This window comes from Buceros rhinoceros, unplaced genomic scaffold (assembly GCF_000710305.1).
Source record: "Buceros rhinoceros silvestris isolate BGI_N320 unplaced genomic scaffold, ASM71030v1 scaffold296, whole genome shotgun sequence".
NCBI classification, from domain to species: Eukaryota; Metazoa; Chordata; class Aves; order Bucerotiformes; family Bucerotidae; genus Buceros; species Buceros rhinoceros.
Window position 1 is genome coordinate 39,335 of NW_010419077.1, and position 18,444 is coordinate 57,778.

General features: G+C 40.2%; 1 protein-coding gene across 1 annotated transcript in view; it reads right to left on the bottom strand.

Annotated features, from left to right (window-relative positions):
- The window catches only part of TEK (TEK tyrosine kinase, endothelial), a 43,075-nt gene that overhangs the window by 15,893 nt on the left and 8,738 nt on the right, over nt 1-18,444 (bottom strand). Inside the window, exons 2-9 of the mRNA XM_010138744.1 lie at nt 16,179-16,490; nt 10,554-10,664; nt 5,965-6,117; nt 3,734-3,865; nt 2,413-2,553; nt 1,559-1,687; nt 372-526; nt 5-105 (exon numbers count right to left, since the gene is read on the bottom strand). Of these exons, the coding sequence (XP_010137046.1) occupies nt 5-105; nt 372-526; nt 1,559-1,687; nt 2,413-2,553; nt 3,734-3,865; nt 5,965-6,117; nt 10,554-10,664; nt 16,179-16,490 (1,234 nt within the window). The remainder of the gene's footprint in view (nt 1-4; nt 106-371; nt 527-1,558; nt 1,688-2,412; nt 2,554-3,733; nt 3,866-5,964; nt 6,118-10,553; nt 10,665-16,178; nt 16,491-18,444) is intronic.

The following is an 18,444-nucleotide window of genomic DNA, read 5'->3' on the forward strand; positions in this document are numbered from 1 at the left end:
TGCTACTGTCTGTACACTGCAGACCCAGGTTCCTGTATCACCGGGCTGGATTCGATTAATTGTAAACATGGCTTCAGAGCGATTACTGGTAACAATTTGGGCAGGCTGAAATGACAAAAGACATACAGGGCCTGAAAAATATGTGCATTTAGGAATATTCCTATGACACTTTCTTATAGTTTTGGAACTCATCTAGTGTTTAGTGATATCACTAGAAAGGGTCTACAATGGTCAATTCCATAGATTCTTATGTGCTCATGAGTTCACGACCTATCAGGAAATAATGAAATTTCATGTTATGCTTGAAAACCATTGTGTGCATTAACTACAGGTAAAGTCAAGATAAACATCAAAATAATAGAGGAGCCTACCCTTAGGACAGTTCCATCTTGCTTCAAAAGTTTAAATTCTTCAGATTTAGGAAGTGGCATCCCAGTTGCTATGCAAAAAGGCTTGAACTCGACGCCAGAATTAAGTTCTACAGGATCTACTAAGTTTTCTATCTGAGGTGAAAGATCTGCAGAACCTGTAGAAGATATATGGTGTTTTAATGTCAGGCTTCAGAAAGGACTTTAAAATGGCAGCACCAAACCAGGTTTAAGTATACAGTGAGCATAGGCAGCATAAGCGTCTGGTTCTCGCTTTGCTCGTGGGCATATGCAAGGATCACGCTTATCAAAGTTGGCAATGTTATATCAGTGTAAATACCATGTGAGAAGGAACAAGCCCTTTTCCTGTCCCCTCTCCTCTCTTTCTTGCTGACATCCTAAGCACAGACAGTCTAGCCACAGCAAAATCTTTCACACATTTTGTACTGAATGCGCAGTATCTATTTGCTCTTCATTTTATCTATTTATAAGAGCTGTCAGATCACAACATAATAGCTCGGCTGATGGGATCACAGTCTTACTTCTCTGCTTGTTTTTGCACTTGAAAGCTTTTACAAGTTAAGAGTGGGTTTGCCACTTTATTTGTCAAATGGAAATAATAGATGCTATGTGCATGTTGTAAAATAATGTGTGCAAACCTTGCCGGAATCCAAAGAGATTCTGAATTAAATACATTCAGCTTTGCAAGCTTAACTCTTTCTCAGACAGACAGCTGTTTTAAACTCTGGGTTGTCTCGGTGTCTAAGTAAGTCATCAATTTCAGATCATGAGGGACATGGTATAGGAGTGTATGCAAGTGAGTAAGAGGTAGGTAATGGTTAAGTACCATGAGCCTATCCAAAAGCTGATCATGCAGGCAGGATGTGCAGCTTCTGTCAGTAACTGGTGTCAAGGTCAGTGTCAATCCTGTGGAGTAAGGTTCTAAAATTTTCCTCTAATGAAAGCAAGATCAGATGAAATGGTGCCACAGCAGCCTGCTATATGCAGCATATCAGGCAGAAACTTCAAAACACTGTATTGCAGTAACAATGTATGGGAGTGTCTGGGGCCCCTGGAATGTAATTGACAGAGCAAGGGTACCAGTCTGGAGGGGTAACGCTGTACCAGCATGAAGAACTGTTCCAGTTACACTGGGAAAAGCCATTTACTACCGTGTTACCTTGCTTTACCTTCTTTTTCACATTGCAGACCATGCCATCCAAGGGAGCAGATGCAGCCCTTAAATCTGTCACATGTCCCTCGATTGTGACAATTACATTTGAGTTTGCAGTCTGACCCATAAAATCCAGGTTTGCATTCTGCAAGTACATACGTTTCCAGTTAGTGCAAAGGTACTAGAAAACACCTTCCATTAGTTTTCAATCTCATGCATCAATTCTGCAGTACGATTTAGTTCCGTCAGTTGGGTTGAATTTCAAACTGTATCTATTAGCACTAAGCCATCCACAGAGTATCCTGAGAACACACTGAAGTAAAAAACTTAGAGCACATTTGTATCCATGCCTGACATTTGTAGACTAGATGCCAATGTGGAAGCTTCTTCAATTTCCTCTGGTTTTTTTTTTCACTTTTTTCACTGTGGTAGTGTCCAAAGGCTTCATCAGAGTTATGTTAACATTAGCCAACATGGCACATATTCATAAAGGAAGACGTGCCAATGTCCCAAAGACATTGCAGTGTAATTGAAATGAACAAGGATAATTATGTTCAGTATTGCTCAGCACTGGATATATGTTTGGCACTGAACTGCTCAGTTTGACTTCTGTAGTCCTGCTGTATTATACCGGTTAGAGGATTCTTAATGTCTCAGTAGAACATAATTTTGCAGAATAATTTGAATAGTTTTCAACTTTAGTATGTCCTTCCTCTGAAGGAAGACATGGTCATCTGAGAAGCATAGATATTATTATCCTTCTTTTACAGAATGTAAAAAACTCTTTTATTATTCTCTTTCAGTTCCCTTCTATATTTCCTATGTGCAGCACGCTAAGGATGCCACCATTCCTTGTATTTTGTACTATACCTTTGTCACATTCCAGTCCCATCCATCCTGTGGCGCAAGAACAACCATATGGATCTGGTAGACAGAACATATAGTTTCTGCAGCCATAGTTTTCTTTACAGCTCTCTTCACAAGTCTTGCCAAATGTATTGGCTCCACAAGCTGTTGAAGGGAGAGAAGGAAAGAATAGCTCAACAGTATTAAGTAAGTCCACAAAAGAACTAATGTTTCTAAAGATACAGCTGTAGACAACAGAAAACAATAATTAAAATTAAAAATACCATTTTTACCATTCAGATACCAGATATATTAACATCCATAACAACCTAACCGTCAGTGCAGACATAGCTTAAGTTCAGGCAGCAGAGATAAACATAACTTTCTCCTATGTGAGGAATCGTCAGCAAAGCACCCATTGCTTTGGATATGTGGGGACAGAGCTTCAGCAATAAATCATTTTTATAAGACTTTTTAGTATGAAATGGACAAACAGTGCCATGAGAAACAGATACTCTTCGTGATCAGCGCATATGAAACTGCCAAGCTCAAGGTTTTGCTTTTCTGACAAGATTAGTGCTACATTAGACAGGATCCGATGTCACCTATGGCAATTGTTTAGCTCTAGTGTTTGCAGCATTGCAATTCAGTCAAAATATCAAGATACACATTTAGCACTGAACCCAAAAGTTGCTTGGAGGGATCAGAGCAATTGTGATGCCCGCTGTAATTCTCCCAGAATCCGAACTAATTGTCATAGATACAAACATGCATGAACAGCCATATCTTGTTGATATGCTTCTAGAGGCAAATCACCCTGTAAGCATGTTAGCAGTTTGTACAGAAGTAGCCAGGGAGTCTCAAACATAGAGCTTCATTTCCCAATGCCAATGTATCCTTAAGATCTCCTATTCTACCATGTCAGCCAGTAGCTTTGAGCATACTGAATCCCCTGATTTCAGGGGAATCGTAGAACAGCCTAAGTTGCAAGGGACCTCAAAAGATCATCTGATCCAGCCTCCCATGGGAAAAGGAGCCTAGATGAGATTATCTAGCACACTGTCCAACTGCACATTGATGAAAAAGAGCTGGAAACATTCATCTACCCTAGCAGTATGATCTCTACTAGGAGAAGAGAGGGAGTAGTTATAACACAACTAAAAGAACAGCCATACTGATTCAGGGTTCACCTCACTCAACACTGTCCTGTCTCCAGCACCAGCTGCAAATGCTCTGTCTACAAAGAGTAAACCATGGCTACTCCATTTGATGCTTCCCTCAATAATCTGCCAACTTCTGCTACTGAGAACAAATTAAAAGGCAACCTGTGAAAATATTTGCTTACCTTTCTCACATGTTTTTCCCATAAAACCTGGAGGACAGATGCATTCACCAGTGTCTTCATGACAAATGCCATTGTTCGTGCAGGAAGGGCAGTGGGAGCTGCAGGAAGGGCCCCATTTCTGAGCTTCACATCCTTTTATGGAAAAATATAATTACATATTTGTTGTTTTTTTATTCAGTAACCAATCAATTATTAAAGTTCTTTTTAATTAAGACAATCAGTAAAATACATTAAAATGTGATCCACATGGACACTCTAAAACCTCAGCCAACTGACCTAATGTAGGGAATCTTTTTTTTTTATTGTGGAAATAGAATCAGAACTGCTGCGTAGTACAAGGTAATACTACATACTGTCTTCAAGGAAGGAACTGAAAAAGTCTTCCTTTTTTGAAACTAGAGGTTTGGGGGTTTTTTTTGTTTTTTTTTTTAGTTTGAAAAAGTAAGTTTGGAAGCTGACAAAGATTTTGTATTTAAGATTTCTATTCTTGTAGCAGGGATCCAAAGTCTACAAAAGGACCAGGCTTCACCTGGAGCTGGCTGTACTGGTAGTAAGCCAGCAGGACCCAGCTTGGCCTCCCTGGCACTGTACCAGCTTTTGACAAGTCATGATTTTTTCTGTAATAGTATTTTTCTTGAGAGTTCCTTAAACTAGGTTGACATCTATTTCATCTTTATTGTTTTCACTAGGTCCTTATAACAAGGATCAATCCACTGGTGACCTGTTTCTGGAATAAATGGTCTAAGAGTAATCAGTTGTTTTAATGCCTATAATGATTTCTTTTTCAATTCTTAATTTAAAAGGGTATTACTATCATTAATCCTGCTAGCAAGAGTTTTGATGCTGATTTAGTAGAAGCAGAGCTGAAGTTCTAAACAAGCATATAGGACTTCATCATGCAAATGCTTAGTCTAGCCCTACAAGACACAAAATTCTTTGAACTGCTTTTGAAATCAGTGGGAGTTGAAATGACTCAGTAATTGCCAGGATTTTATTTTAGCAATATGTTTATTACTTCACTGAAACTGACCTTTGTGCCTTCATCTAGTAAAGCTAGGACTAAAAGGATAAAGTCTTGAGGCAGGCTCACCCAAGCTGAGTCATCCAGACTTGGATCAGCTTTTTCAGATTTCATCAAGCGTTTAATGAATCAACATGGCACTTGGAGCTTTATCTCCTTCTTCCACAATGAAATCCTTACATGTGAATACTTAAACAAAAAGCTTTGCTAAAAATCATCAGTCTGTGTCTATAATGCTAATTCAAAGAAAGGCAGGACATGTCTTTGAACAGTAGCCTGTAATCTTCCGTTCTCTTTATTGTTAGTGCGCTCCCTACCACACTCCCAAACTATGCCCCAGCAGTTTTCACAAGAGGCAGAACGGGCAAGACAAAAGCCCATTTCAAGGCAGAGGGCAGGATTCACAGATAAGTCTTGCGCTGTCCAGTTGGCACTAGAGAACAAGTCTTGGACCGTTTTATTTAGTAAGGTGGCAATAGCTTCAAAATTGAAGTTTCGGGCATTGTGTTTATTCCTTTGTGACTCCTGGAAGCATCTGTGGATCTTAGCAAATGAAATACATTTTATCATCACAGACAATTTCTCCGTAATGTAAGGTGTGTAAACAGCTATTTACTATTACATATCAGTTATATATTTCTACCAAGTTAACAGAACATAATTTTCTTTGTATCTGATGAAAACGGACACAGCAACACGAGCTACAAGACAGGTAGAATACTCAATGGGAAGTATCTGCTTGCATCCCCTGGGAGCTGAACTTTAAGAGCTAACTAAGGCAGGAGTAGTTTGCGAAATCACAGTGGTGTATGCTAAAGATGATAAGCCCTGGGATAAATGGGGTTTGGGTAGAGCCCACCGTAGAGAACAGACACATTTGAGAATTCCTGTTTTGTGCTTAGACCCACATCTCATATTCATGGGAAAGCCAGCACCACCACCTTCACTCATACTTACTTGGTGTTGAGAAGCTGAGAAAAGAGCTAGCTTTCCTGGCAATAGCTAAGATGAGTTGAACCTAAATCAGAAAATTTTTTTTCTCAGCTGCTTAAATCAGCTTGTACCAAAGATCCTTGGGAAAAAATTTCTTCTGACATAATCTGATGGCAGCATACGACAAGATTTTGGCCCTTATTTGGGCACAGTGTAAGTTTCATTTCGGATTAGTTATGACTTTAAACAATCATCAGCACACATTAATGAAACTTACGTCTTACAATAAGCCTCGTGTAAGCAGAAGTGAAGAGGTTTCCTCCTATGTATCTGGCAGAGTAAACCCCTGCATCATCTGGTTGAACTTGAGGATAGGAGACTTCCAGCTCCCCCGGTACTTCATGCCTGGGCACAGAGTGGATGAAGGAACCTGGAGAAGGAACACACGGATACAACAGACAGAAGTCATTATCCCCTACAGACAGAAATTAGTTTGCACTGGTTACTGAGGAAGGACAGCTGGGATGAGCTGAGCAGCAGAATCTACTTACTAGTTATGAATTTGCTGACAGCTCTTTAGCTCTTTGGTTTTTGATAATTGGAGAAGTGCAAATAAAAAAGAAGCTAGATCTTGAGAAAATTTAGTAGATGAATGCAACAAACAACTTCATATTCACCATTGCTTTACAGGAATGTTGCTAAGAATCTAGTGGTTAAAAGTGTTCATTTTGTTTCTTGGCCTTTCCTGAAGTGAGGGGTGATGATCTGTAAGGAGTCTAGCATGGCTGGAAGAGTCAAAGAGCAAGTACGAACCAGGTCCTCTTTAATCTGAGTAGCACAAAGATTTATGTAGCATGCCAAAGCAGGAAGAACATAGCAATGCTTTATTTCTTCTTCCCAGACTTAACATGTTTCTGTCTCTGCTATTCTTTTTTTCATGAAGGGAGCTTATCTATGTTATTCTAGGTTTGCTGCAGTTGGTCACACATGTGAGGCAGTAGCACTTGATCTTCTCGCATCCCTCTGGATCACCAAGTAGCAACATTTGAACACTGGTTGCTGTCAAAGAAAAGCTGTGCTCAGTGGACCTCAGAACCTCTGGGAGTCCTTCTGCTTCAATGCTGCTGCAGTCAGCTAATGCCAGGTCCAGACAGCTGTCATCAAAACACACGTGCACGTGCTCACACACACTGTACTGATTGTCAAGGGTTAGGGCTTGGCCAGCCCAAAGACAAATGGCAGATGCTCTCTATCAACACCTCTCCCTTCTCAAAGGGGAGGAGAAAGGGAATAAGGGAGAGAGACTTACGGGTTGGAAAAGAAAACTAAAACTGCTTTAAGGAAGCTAATAAAATTAAATATATGCAAAACCAATACCAAAACCAACTCCTCTGATGGCAACCGCATCACTGTCACCACTGATGCTCAGGAGAGACTTATGGACTGGGAAAGAAAACTAGAACTGCTTCAATGAAAATAATAACTATAAAATGAAACATATACAAATATAGACAAAATCAATATAGAACCCAGCCACCCTGATGGCATCACAGATGCTGTGGGCAGGTGCTGGGGAAATCCCAGACTGGACTCAGCAGCAGATGGGAAGGAGATTCAGGAGTTGGATTCTGGAAATGGATTCAGGAACACACGGAATTGGGATTGAAGGGAGAAGAAAGGGCTGAATCCGCCTTGGACACCAGCCATTGAAAAAGAGAGCTTGACCCTCAGCTTTATACTGAATGACATACATGGAAGGGAACACCTTCTTGGTCAGTTTAGGGTCACCTGTCCTGACTGCTTCTCCCTGCAGGTCTCTCACTTACTGCACCTCCACTGTGGCACACAGGGTTTAACAGTGACCTTGGTCTGCACAGCAGAAAGTCTAAGCAAGATCCTTTCTGCATCCCAACCCCTCGTAGTGACTGTAAACATCAAGCACTGTCACTTCTCACAGCAGATACTGTGTGTGAAAAAATATGCTGTTAACTTCAGACAGTGCCGCTAGTTAGCAGAGACTGAGCTGAAAAGTGAAATCTCTGAGCAGAATGAGCTCTGTTCTAACTCAAATCAGGACACAGACTAAGCCAGCCACCAACAGACCCACGAAACAGAACTGTGCCTTTACAGGTACTGCATGTGGATGTGAGACACATGAACAACCCAGACAGCCCGATCCTATTCTCATTTGCCAGCTAGTCAGGTTTGCTGGCAGAACTCATACACTCACAGTCCCAAAACTGGGTCTTAGCTGGCCTGGACCTACAGTCTCTCTAATAGCTGGCTCTCAGACCTCTTATCCTGCTCATTAGTTAGCTCAGCTTGAAGTGAGTCATATATGCACACACACTCACATGCACATGCAAATGGGTCCGTGACATAACTGGCCTTAGATATTCAGTCTCTCCAGTTGCTGACCCCAGACATACAAGACCCTTTCATCCTTGGCATGTGTTTCCAGTTACTAAGAGTGAAAACTGTTGTGCCTTCTAGTCTGGCCTGAAGGTCACTAGCAGATTATACATATGCATACCAGGTAGAGAGCACATGCACACTGCGGAGCTTGGCCAGACCAGTGACAACATTTACCTGACTCTCACCCCATTTTCTCACCCTCTCCTATTCACTTTATGCGCCCTCTTTCTCCTGTTTGGCTTTCTCTAAATATCCCACTATTTCACATATGCTCACAGTTCCCATCAATCATGCAGTAAGTTTGCTCTTTTCCCCTGAGACCCATGATGATCTTGCTCCCCTCTTCTTATACCTAAAAAGTTCTGGCTGAAACTGCTCAGGCCTTTGTGTTTCCCCCTCAGCAGCCCTCAGAAGCTGGAAAGCTCTGCCCGTCGATGTTTTCGCTGTCATCTGCTACTCCTTAGGATTTGTGTGTCTATTTGTTTTATTACTTCCCTTGTTTCTTGTCTTAGTCTTTTATGCTGAAATACCATTAACCAGATGACACTTCCACAAATCAAATGCTTTTGCTGTCTATATTCTCTTACAGTTATACTGATAATAAAACAACTTCTTTCACTTTGCTGAAATAATTTAGAAGGTAAATGGCACCAGGCAGGGCCTTTACTGTCTGTGGTCACACATACTATCACATTATCAATTTGACCATAGTTAAATTTCAGGAAGCCTAGAAACATAAAACTTTGCTGAGGATCATAATCAAAACAGCAAAAATGTCTTGGGTGAGTTTAAGCCCTGACAACACATAACAGTTCTTCGAGAAAACAGGGACAAAGATAAAGAGCAAAGAATTAAAGGGGTTAGTCCTGAAATGTGGGGCTTTTTTTTGTATGTATTTCCAGTTTCAGGTTGCAGAACAAACTTGGCAGCAAAGTACTAAGAAAGCCTTATGCTCACAGTCTGTTAGCAAGGTTCAGTTTCAGTGGATTGTTTTCCACGGTGACACATGTTATATCAATGTCTTAAAGCAATCTTGTTTAGCAGAACAGTTTGGTTCTCTAGACAGACTTTGTGAGGATCTGAAAGGGGGAAATGGTACCTTAAATGACTGAAGTGAAAGACTGCAACAGCTAAGTGTAGCAGCACAGGTGGGTTTTTTCTTTGCCAGCTGCTCAGGGCTGCAATTTCAACTGCAATGTCAGGTGGAGAACTTGACCTACTGTCCAGAGTCATGCTTAATTTGTGGCTTTTTGCCAAATTTCAAGTTGGCATCCCAGCTAAGGCAGCACCATGAGATAAGCACTCCTGCTCTGACATATCAGCTGCTTCTTGCATGAGAAAATGCTGACAGGAGATCACAAAATTTTCCTGGAAACCCTGAAAGGACAAGTGATGGCAAACTTTCTTCGCTGTGCACTGCCATGGCCAAATCTCTGAAGAGCAAAGAAACAGACCTTTAAGAAAATCTAAATATTACCTTTTTAAAAGACATCTTCTGGTTACTTTTCTCTTCCAGCCTGTAGAGAAGTGCTCTAAGTGTTCAGTAACTGAGGCTGAGGCTGACCCACTGAATGTGTTCTTCTGCAGTGTGCTGGCACATCCTTACCTCCTCTTGCTCTATTTAGTCCCTGTACCCTGGTAGCTCAATATAAACTAGACTATCAATAGACAAAGATGGACCAGTACATTACATGTGCTTTCCACAACTATAATTTGTTGGAGTGTAACATTCGAATGGAATATGAAGGCACTGCAACTTCTAATGACCAGAGTTTTACTACATTTCTTCAGGATGTAATTAGCAAACTGTACGTATTTCCAAGAGTCCAGATTTAGCAACATAGCAACACACAACTGATCAGTGAGTGAGATGTGATTTAGGTGCCATGTTAGATAGAAAAGTTAGTGTCATAAATTTTACAACTTGACTAATTTTTATAGTTGAATGAAATAAGGATTAGATTTTGTTGACAGTTTTGCCTTTCTAATAGATTACTAGTGCTGCCTTTCTCAGCCTGGAGAACGTCATAGAAGCTAAAAAAAGCCATTTGAAGAAGGGAGGGTATGCACTTGAAAAACAGTAGACATGCAAAGAAAGATGCAGTAACAAGGCCTTCACAGTGGTGCAGGGAAAGCAAAAAAAAAAAAAAAAGGCTGTTAAAATCAATCAGGCGAATACATGAGGGTAAAAAGAAGGAAATCAAAATGGAAAATGAGACACAAAGCAAAGGTATTAACAGAATATTTAGCATTCTGGTGGAAAGAAACAGGTCAAGTCAATATATTAGATATGGCAAATGGCTCCTTTAGGGCACATTGAATGCATGAAGAATTATGTCTGTTCCAGTTGCACAGCATGGGCATCATCAGCAATTACTTTAAAAGTTATGTGGCACTTGGCTAAGACAATGACAGCAGGAAGAGAAAAGACAAGAAAGAAAGGTTAATTACCATTTTTGTAGATCACTGCATCTTCCTCTTTCGCTGCCATTCTGATGAAGGAAATATTCACATGCTCTCCCTTATTTGCTGTAATGGTTAATGCCACCGGGTGGAATGAGGCTGCAAACAGAACAGGACAGAGGTATGGGATAAATTTCAGCAGTTACTGTCTCTGGTTCAGAAGCTGAGAATGGCTTACAGTATGACCCTGACTCAGATTTTTACATTTAAATTCATTTAGAGCACACACTGACCCTTTATCACCACCAATCAACCTCACCTTTACATTTTGGCAAAGACAGAGGACTCACCTATATCCTGAAAGAACAGACTGCCACCAGAACCTCAGGCATGAAATTAAAAATAAATAATTGGATTTTGGCTGAGTAACTGGAAACAGATCCTAACTGGGAGCTCCAGCTGGCTGTAAAACACTTTCTCAAGTTTATTTATCCCTTGAGACATTTTTAAAGCAGACTGAATAAAGTGGGGGAAAATATACCGTAGGGAACAAGCTTTCATTGGCAAAAGAATACCCCAAGTGACTCGGTTTTTTCTCTTTAAGCTTAATGATTCGGAACATTCAAGACAGTTCAGGAGACCACAGTCATGCAGGGTCTGATGGAGATGCTGTAAGATCGAGTGGGTCTATTCTTGTGTTAGTTCACCATGCTCTCTATAAAAACTGAGAGTGTTAGCTTGCTCTAAGAATAAAAGGACAAAACCATATTCATACCCAGTTGTACTTTTACCAAAATATTCTCATCTGAAAATGCAGCTTAATTAAAATAAAATTTCTGCAGCAGGAACTGTCTAGATCAGTGGGAATTTCCCTGTTTGGTAAATAGAAATTAATTTTCCTGCTTAAAAAGAAAAGTACTTTTATACATTTGTTTATAGCTCTTGATTTAAGAAGAAAGTAGGCATGAAAATTTTGCCTTTTCCTTATCATTACTCGTGGGAAAAAAAAAAGATAATTGGGGAAGGGAGAGAAAAATCTCAAGAAATAGTACTTTTTGAAACCAGTAAACAATTTTAATGGTACCATTACTTTGAATTAGTTAGAAGTTAAGGATGCTTCCTTTCATATAGCTGGAAAATTCTGAGGGAATGCTGTGAAGTTTCTTAAGGACAAATGCAGGTTTTCTGACTACTTTTAGCTCAGAGTTTTTACATCATACTGTCATTGATATGTTGTATGGCAAAAAAGAAATTACAGAAACTCTTCTAAAATTAGGCAAATTGCAGACTATTCAGCTGTTTATCTCTGTGAGAATGCTATACCGTTGTACTTTCTCTTTTGGAGCACCCAGGGGAGGGAGGCACTGACTGTTCACCAGCCCCTTTCCTCTTTCTGTTTTTGAGGTTGTTAAGCCTTAGAGCTCCTCCTGAGAAAGTTCTTCTTAAGTAAGGCCATCCCGTATCTTGGTTTTTGTTCAGCTCCTGGAAGCCTGATTCTGCTGCCACTGCCATCCCAGCAGTGGGACCTTCCCAACAGAAAGACCCACCTGATCCTCAGCTGGAAGGAATCCTTCATGAGCCATTCATGCTCTCAGTCAGCTCTGCGTTTGCACAGGTGCCATTTCTATAAAAGTCACATTAATTTCACAGGAAATATTTTGTTTAAGGCACACATATGCAAGATAGTATGAATAGTTATACAACTTAGTCATAAAAAATTGCCTCTATAGTCATGCCTCTTTTGTCCAGCTCATTTTTAGAACACTAAAATAAGGTATAAGAAAGTATACTTTGGTTCATACAGTGGTTACAGAAAACAAATGTGAAATCTGTGGCTGAAGTTTAGTGCCAAAGAAATACACAGAGACAGGATCAGAAAGCAGAGGGAAAAAAAAAAGAAAACAACTGAACTCCTGTTATATGATGTATGAAATAGAGCTGTAAAAATGAGCAGGTAGATGCTACATCAAAGTTGGTATGAGGCTGAAACTGTGTTAGTACCTCCACAACATTATTTTGCAAATCTGAGGGGGAAAAAAGGGTAGTACTCTTGCAATATGTGAGGAAAGAACATTTTAATACTTTTATTTCTGAATGGCATTTTAATTAAAAGTCAAAAATATTTCTGTTACGTGATGTAAAATTAAAGAAAGAAAATTTGGGTAAAAATGAAGACATTTCTATCAATCCAAGCCAACCTCTCTCTCAGAGAATTTTATCTGCTCAAGGATTTTGACATTTTAGTGTTTTATTTATGATTGGAAATAAAATCACTGTAGAAAATTCACAATTTTTTTGCAGAATAGAATTTCCATCCCCCTGTGCAGTTCTAGTGTTTATGCTCTGATTTCAGTCGGACTCTTCCTGCATGATACTAAGCACATCCATGGGAATCTGCTAAGCATTCGCCATGTTACCTAGGCCCTGGTATCTGAACTTAATGCCTTAGAGAAACAGAGACTTCTAATATAGCATCATGAAATAAGGTCTTGTTAGAAACAGGCAAACAAAAACTGAAAGCGGTGCCAACTCACTGTCAGCTCCCAAGTTAGAAGTATTTATGAATAACAAATGCATGGTGAAAATATTGATCTATTCAGGAAAAGAAAATTCAACAGCTTTCCCCAGAATGAGTTGCTGGTTACAAATGATTGTAAGGGTTTTATCTGCATGGTTTTTGGACCAAATTTAGTGAGGCATTACTAATTGTTTTAACAAGATACTAAACTTTTGTATTCCCATTTTCTCTTCTTTGTATGTTGTTTAGCTTAACCACAAGACTCTTTTTTCAGAGTATTGTTGCAATGGAAAGGAATGCACACTCTCTGGTGGGCTCAGTTCCAAAGTATTTTTAGACAGTGAGTTGTATTTCATGATTTCACATCTCGAGTGTGCCAATTCCTTATAGAGACATAATGAACTGAGTTGCAGGGCAAGTGCCATAACACTCTGTTGGTAGCATTTCCATTATTGTCCCTCTCCCTGCTCTAGAGAGATTCCATTGGGGAAAATCAATCACATATATATGAAAATACACATTTATTGTGCAGAAAAATTGCATAAATTATATTTTACTAGATGCAGACAGGCTCTATAGTGATCTTTTCTAGATATGTGTGTTGTATAGAGTATAAACATTCATCATCATCATCATCACGGCTTGGCTTCGCAAACAAAGATTTGGGAAGGGTTTTCCCCACACTTACTGCAACTTTCAAACGTGAGTGCACCCTTCGGGCCTGCGCGGTGGATTTTTTAGGTGAGGCGCAGGGTGCGCGGAACTGGCTCCACCCTTTACACCTGAGGTTCATCTCCAAACCCGGGCAGATGGAGCTCATTTAGCCCTGTGAGGCCCATCCATCTAAGAGAAGGATACTCTAACCAAACCTGCGCCCTGAGGACTTCACTGTCACCATCCAAGCTCATTAGTATAAACATTACACCCCATATATACATATATATATAAAGCATAATCTACTCCTTCCCACTGGATGAATATTACATGTGTAACCATAATGCTACCATATAAAGAATTCAGAAGAATGGATTCATTACTTTCAGTACATGTGTAGAGCAAAACAGAAAAATGAATGTTAACTTTACATATTATATTGCAAAAATCTTCCCTGTGTCTGCCCGTCTGATAACAGGTATATAATCAGGCAGATGACAGTTCCCACTAAAGTCAGTGGGGCTACCCAAATGGTTAATGATTAGTGAGGGTTTCAGCAGCGTAGGCCCTGAGGCTGCAAAATAGTGGCTGGATTTCCAGAAGTGCTGCTCTTTCCCATGCCTTTTCTATCTTCAGTAGGAAACTGCACATTTCAACTCTTGCTCAATTTTTGGTGATGAAAAACACATTCTGCCTTTTAAAATTATTCAAACAACAGTAAAGGGGGAAAAGGCCTGTTTTCCAACTACAGATGCTTTGCCAAACTTCACAGTCCTTCACTGACCTCTTCTTCCTCTTTCTGTGCCCTTTAATAGCTTTGAGAATTTCTGTTCTGCCTCGTTCTCACCCATCTAGCCTGATTAGATTATGTGCATTCACCAACAAGTTGTTAGCTCAAATTGTTTCAGTGAAAGATTTTTATAGAGAAGATCTGAGAAATTAATTCAAACCCAAAAACAATCCAAAGAAAGCTGCTTACTGCTGGCATGAATGTTTTAATATTTCTGGTTACAACAACTTCTGCCACATAGGAAGCTTTCAAATTTTGATTATTTTAAATTCTCTGCTTCTTGTCCACAGATACCAAGTGCAAAAATCTGATTGATTCGGAAGATGCTCCTCCACCTGTGGAGGTTGTTTTACAGGACAGCCAGAGGTGTTCTCAGCTCACTGGCATTCTGCCACAGGCAGGGTCACATTGACTTTCCATAAACTGTTATCTCGTCCTCTTTGCAGCCTCCTTTGAAACAAGGGAGTTGTCAGGCTCCATCTGCAGAGCTTTCTTGGTGACCAATCCAACTCTTGAAAAACCACTTTTGTTCAGAGAAAACATAAACCAAAGAAAAATGCACTTGTCCTGCCCACCTAGTTTGTAACATTCCCATACTAAAAGAAATAAAGAGACACTAGCTGTAGCTTGGACAAATGAAAAACCTCTTTTTTCTAAATTTGCTATATAATTTCAGGAAACACCAACAATGATAATTGCTCTTACTAAAATCTTGTAAAGAAAGATTAAAAGTGTCAAGTGTCCTCACAGACCAGCTACCATGGCACAAACCGTAAGCAACACAGCAGAGTCTACTAAAAATTGGCTGAAGTTTCGTAAACTTGATTCGCTGCAGAAAATGAGCCAGAATTTCTTGCACTTTTCTGTACTTTTGGGTGATGTCTGCTGTGGAACTTGTCCCAGAAGTTTAATGAGGTGCAGAGAAAAGGAAAAATTTGCACATAAGAAAACGTAATTTCACGGCTAGAGTGCTGGTCCTTGGAAAACCCACCTTCGCACCTCACTGTCTCCCTGCCATTATTTCCTTTTTTCTACTGTGCATACCCTTAAAGGCAAAACCAAGTCAATAGTGAACTCCGTACTGGATTTCTGTGAGTAACCTTCTTAGATTCTGTGAAACTTCTCTGGAGTTTCTTTCCCTTGTTGGGCTAGATTGCTTTTCTTTTTCATACTGATACAGACTGTGCAGATCCAGTGCTGCTGACTGGTAGTTTTACCGAACCTTAGGCAAGGCAATTACTGTCTAGGCTCAGGTTGCCCATTTATTAAAAAAAATGATAGCGATGTTTAGCTAACTATGTCTCAAATCTGTCAAGACTTTAAAATGGAAGCATGCTTAGAAATCAAAGGTCTGGGATATGAAAAACCCAGTGCAGGAGTTACTCTATGTATTTCTTGGAGACAGTGAGGTCAGTACTTACCTTATTTGCCACCTGACTTTGTGTTCCTGGCAGTAGCCAGATACAGGCAGAATACCTACAGATGTCTGACTAACTTCCATGAGGAAATGACTAGCAGCTATTATTGACCAGATGTCTCTGCCCTTTAGAAAAAAAACCAAACCACAGGCTTGAGCCAAATCTATTTTTCTTTGCTTCAGACTCCCTTGCCTGCTCTGGAGCCACATTTGTGCCCACTTGCATCAGCCAGGGGTAACTGCCAGTCTGAAACCAGTGACAAGCAAAATTCAGATCTGACCACCATACAGTACCTCCCAGCGGCATCTTCATGGTATGTATCCTTGTGACCTCACCCTTGAGCTTCCCTTCACAGTAATATGCTCCAATAGTTTCACGGGCCTGTTCCCTCTTCCACACCACCGTTTTGGCTGTTGGTCGCTTTGAATCTTCATTTACTTGCAGTGGTTCCCGGAGCTGGTTTGTCACATCCTCCTGGTCTCGGTCTATTGTGATAGACTCACGGGAGCGCCATTTTGAAGTGATGCAGATAAGCGATGTCTCAGAGTTACCCACCAGAGGGAATGAATTGATCAGTATGAGGTCCAGTGCCGCTTCTGCTTTACCTAAGGAAAAAAGCAGCAATTGAGAAAAATTTACTGCAGAGTTTGAGTATGTGGCCAATCAAATCACCAGGTAAAGTGTTTCACCAGTGCCCTGGCAGTCTCTTGCCGGTGTCTTGCACAGCTTTTGCCCAAAATAGGAAGACTGTAGATTAACTGTTCTGCCACAGTGACTTTAGGATTTACTTTTTATGTCATGAACAGATGGAATTTGTTCTTCCCAGAAGAAGAAATAAGCCTTGAGGAATTTCTTTTAAGAGCTGTTGCAGAAGGCTGTGGATTGCAGAAGCAGATAGATCCTTTGATAGTTTGGCATGTGCGCAAATGCCTCAAGTATGGTGCTTTGCTGGTAACAGGGTCAGTAGATTGTAAGGTTGTCAGTTTACTAGTGTTTCTTTTATGTCCTTTGCATGGATTCAATACATATGAATTGTTTTTAAGCAGACGTGTTACTGGAATAGGTAGTACTTTGAACACTTGGAGTACTTTTTTTTCAGCTGTTTTATGAATTTGGATTAATGATTTCATAATCATTCACACTTTAACCATTCAAAGCCCTAACAGACAGTGGTGAGAACCACAGCAAAAAGAAACTTTCTCCAAAACAAAGAGCAAGTCAGCAGTGCTAGTAAAGCTGTTTGTTATGAGGTTAGGTTTAAATCAATTGAAATGGCTCCTTTTGATCAGTAGAACTACCAGAAATAAATGGAGATGGAAGTTCTTTGAAAATTATAGATACAAGCCTAATTTAAATAGTCTCTGACAGAGTGCCACAGCTTTCATTGTTCAAATGCACATAGCAGGAGGGAAATACAGCTCTCCTGTAATTAACAACTTGCAAATAACAGGCGTTCCCCTTTACTTTTGAAATTCGGGATAAGGAGAAGTGAGACACTAACATTTTTTCCAGCTGAAACAGGAAGAATAAGCTATTTCTTTTATTCATCACATCTATTTTCCTGCTTTGGATACAAGTATATTTTGTATTTACACAGAGAGACCAAATATGCAGTGCCGCTCAGCTTTCAGATGTTTATCTGATTGGAAGGAAGGGGTATAGTCTCAGATAAGGGAGGTCAAAAGGTCTTAGTGCTTACTGCAGTCTTTGCATGTCTCTGTAGTGCTCTGAGCCAAGGGAGGAGGTCCTCCTCTGCTTTCAGTGCCAGCAACCACTCTGGGGACTGAGGTATCTTGACAGCACACTGACACTCACCACACCCAGCCAGTCTGCCCCAGTTACCACCCTTTAATGTGTCAGCCCAGATAACTTGCGGTTACATAATGGAAAAACGAAAACCGTACCATTCTGGAAAGGATACAACGACCATTAAGTAAATATCGCATAAAGGTGCAGGTCAATTCAAAAGAAGTCAATTCATCCTGCTGTACCTTACAAAAATAGATCCTTTGAACAGAGCTAAAGAAGTGTGTTATAGAAATGAGGCCAGATGCATGGATTCGTCTTATAGGGCATTTATCGCAATGTTTTTACATTTCTGAGAGGAACGTTTGTGCTCTTACTATGGGTCCGATGCATCTGCTGAGGGCAGATGTAATTCAACAGTCACCAACGTTGAAAGCAGAGGACTTCAGTTTGTAACAGCAAGGGTTACGTGCCAGGTAAAGATATTCTTAAAATCATAAGCTGCAAGATTCTGATTTCTTCAAACATCTGTGAAACTTGGAATCAAATCTGCATCCAGACTGTGTCACTTGATGTGATTATGTGTGTTAAGGTCAGGCAGGGTGCTCAAATCAAATCAAATATTTTGATGTTTCTGTCTAGCATCCAAAGGGCACAGAGCTGCAACAGGCCTTCCAATACAGAGGTACGGGCCCAAGCTGATGGAGTCCTTCAGAGGATGACTGCTCATCCAGGGCTCCAATTCCATTTCTCTAGCATTTCTTTGATCCCCTGACTTCCAACACAGACTTAAAGGTGAAAATAACAACTCTT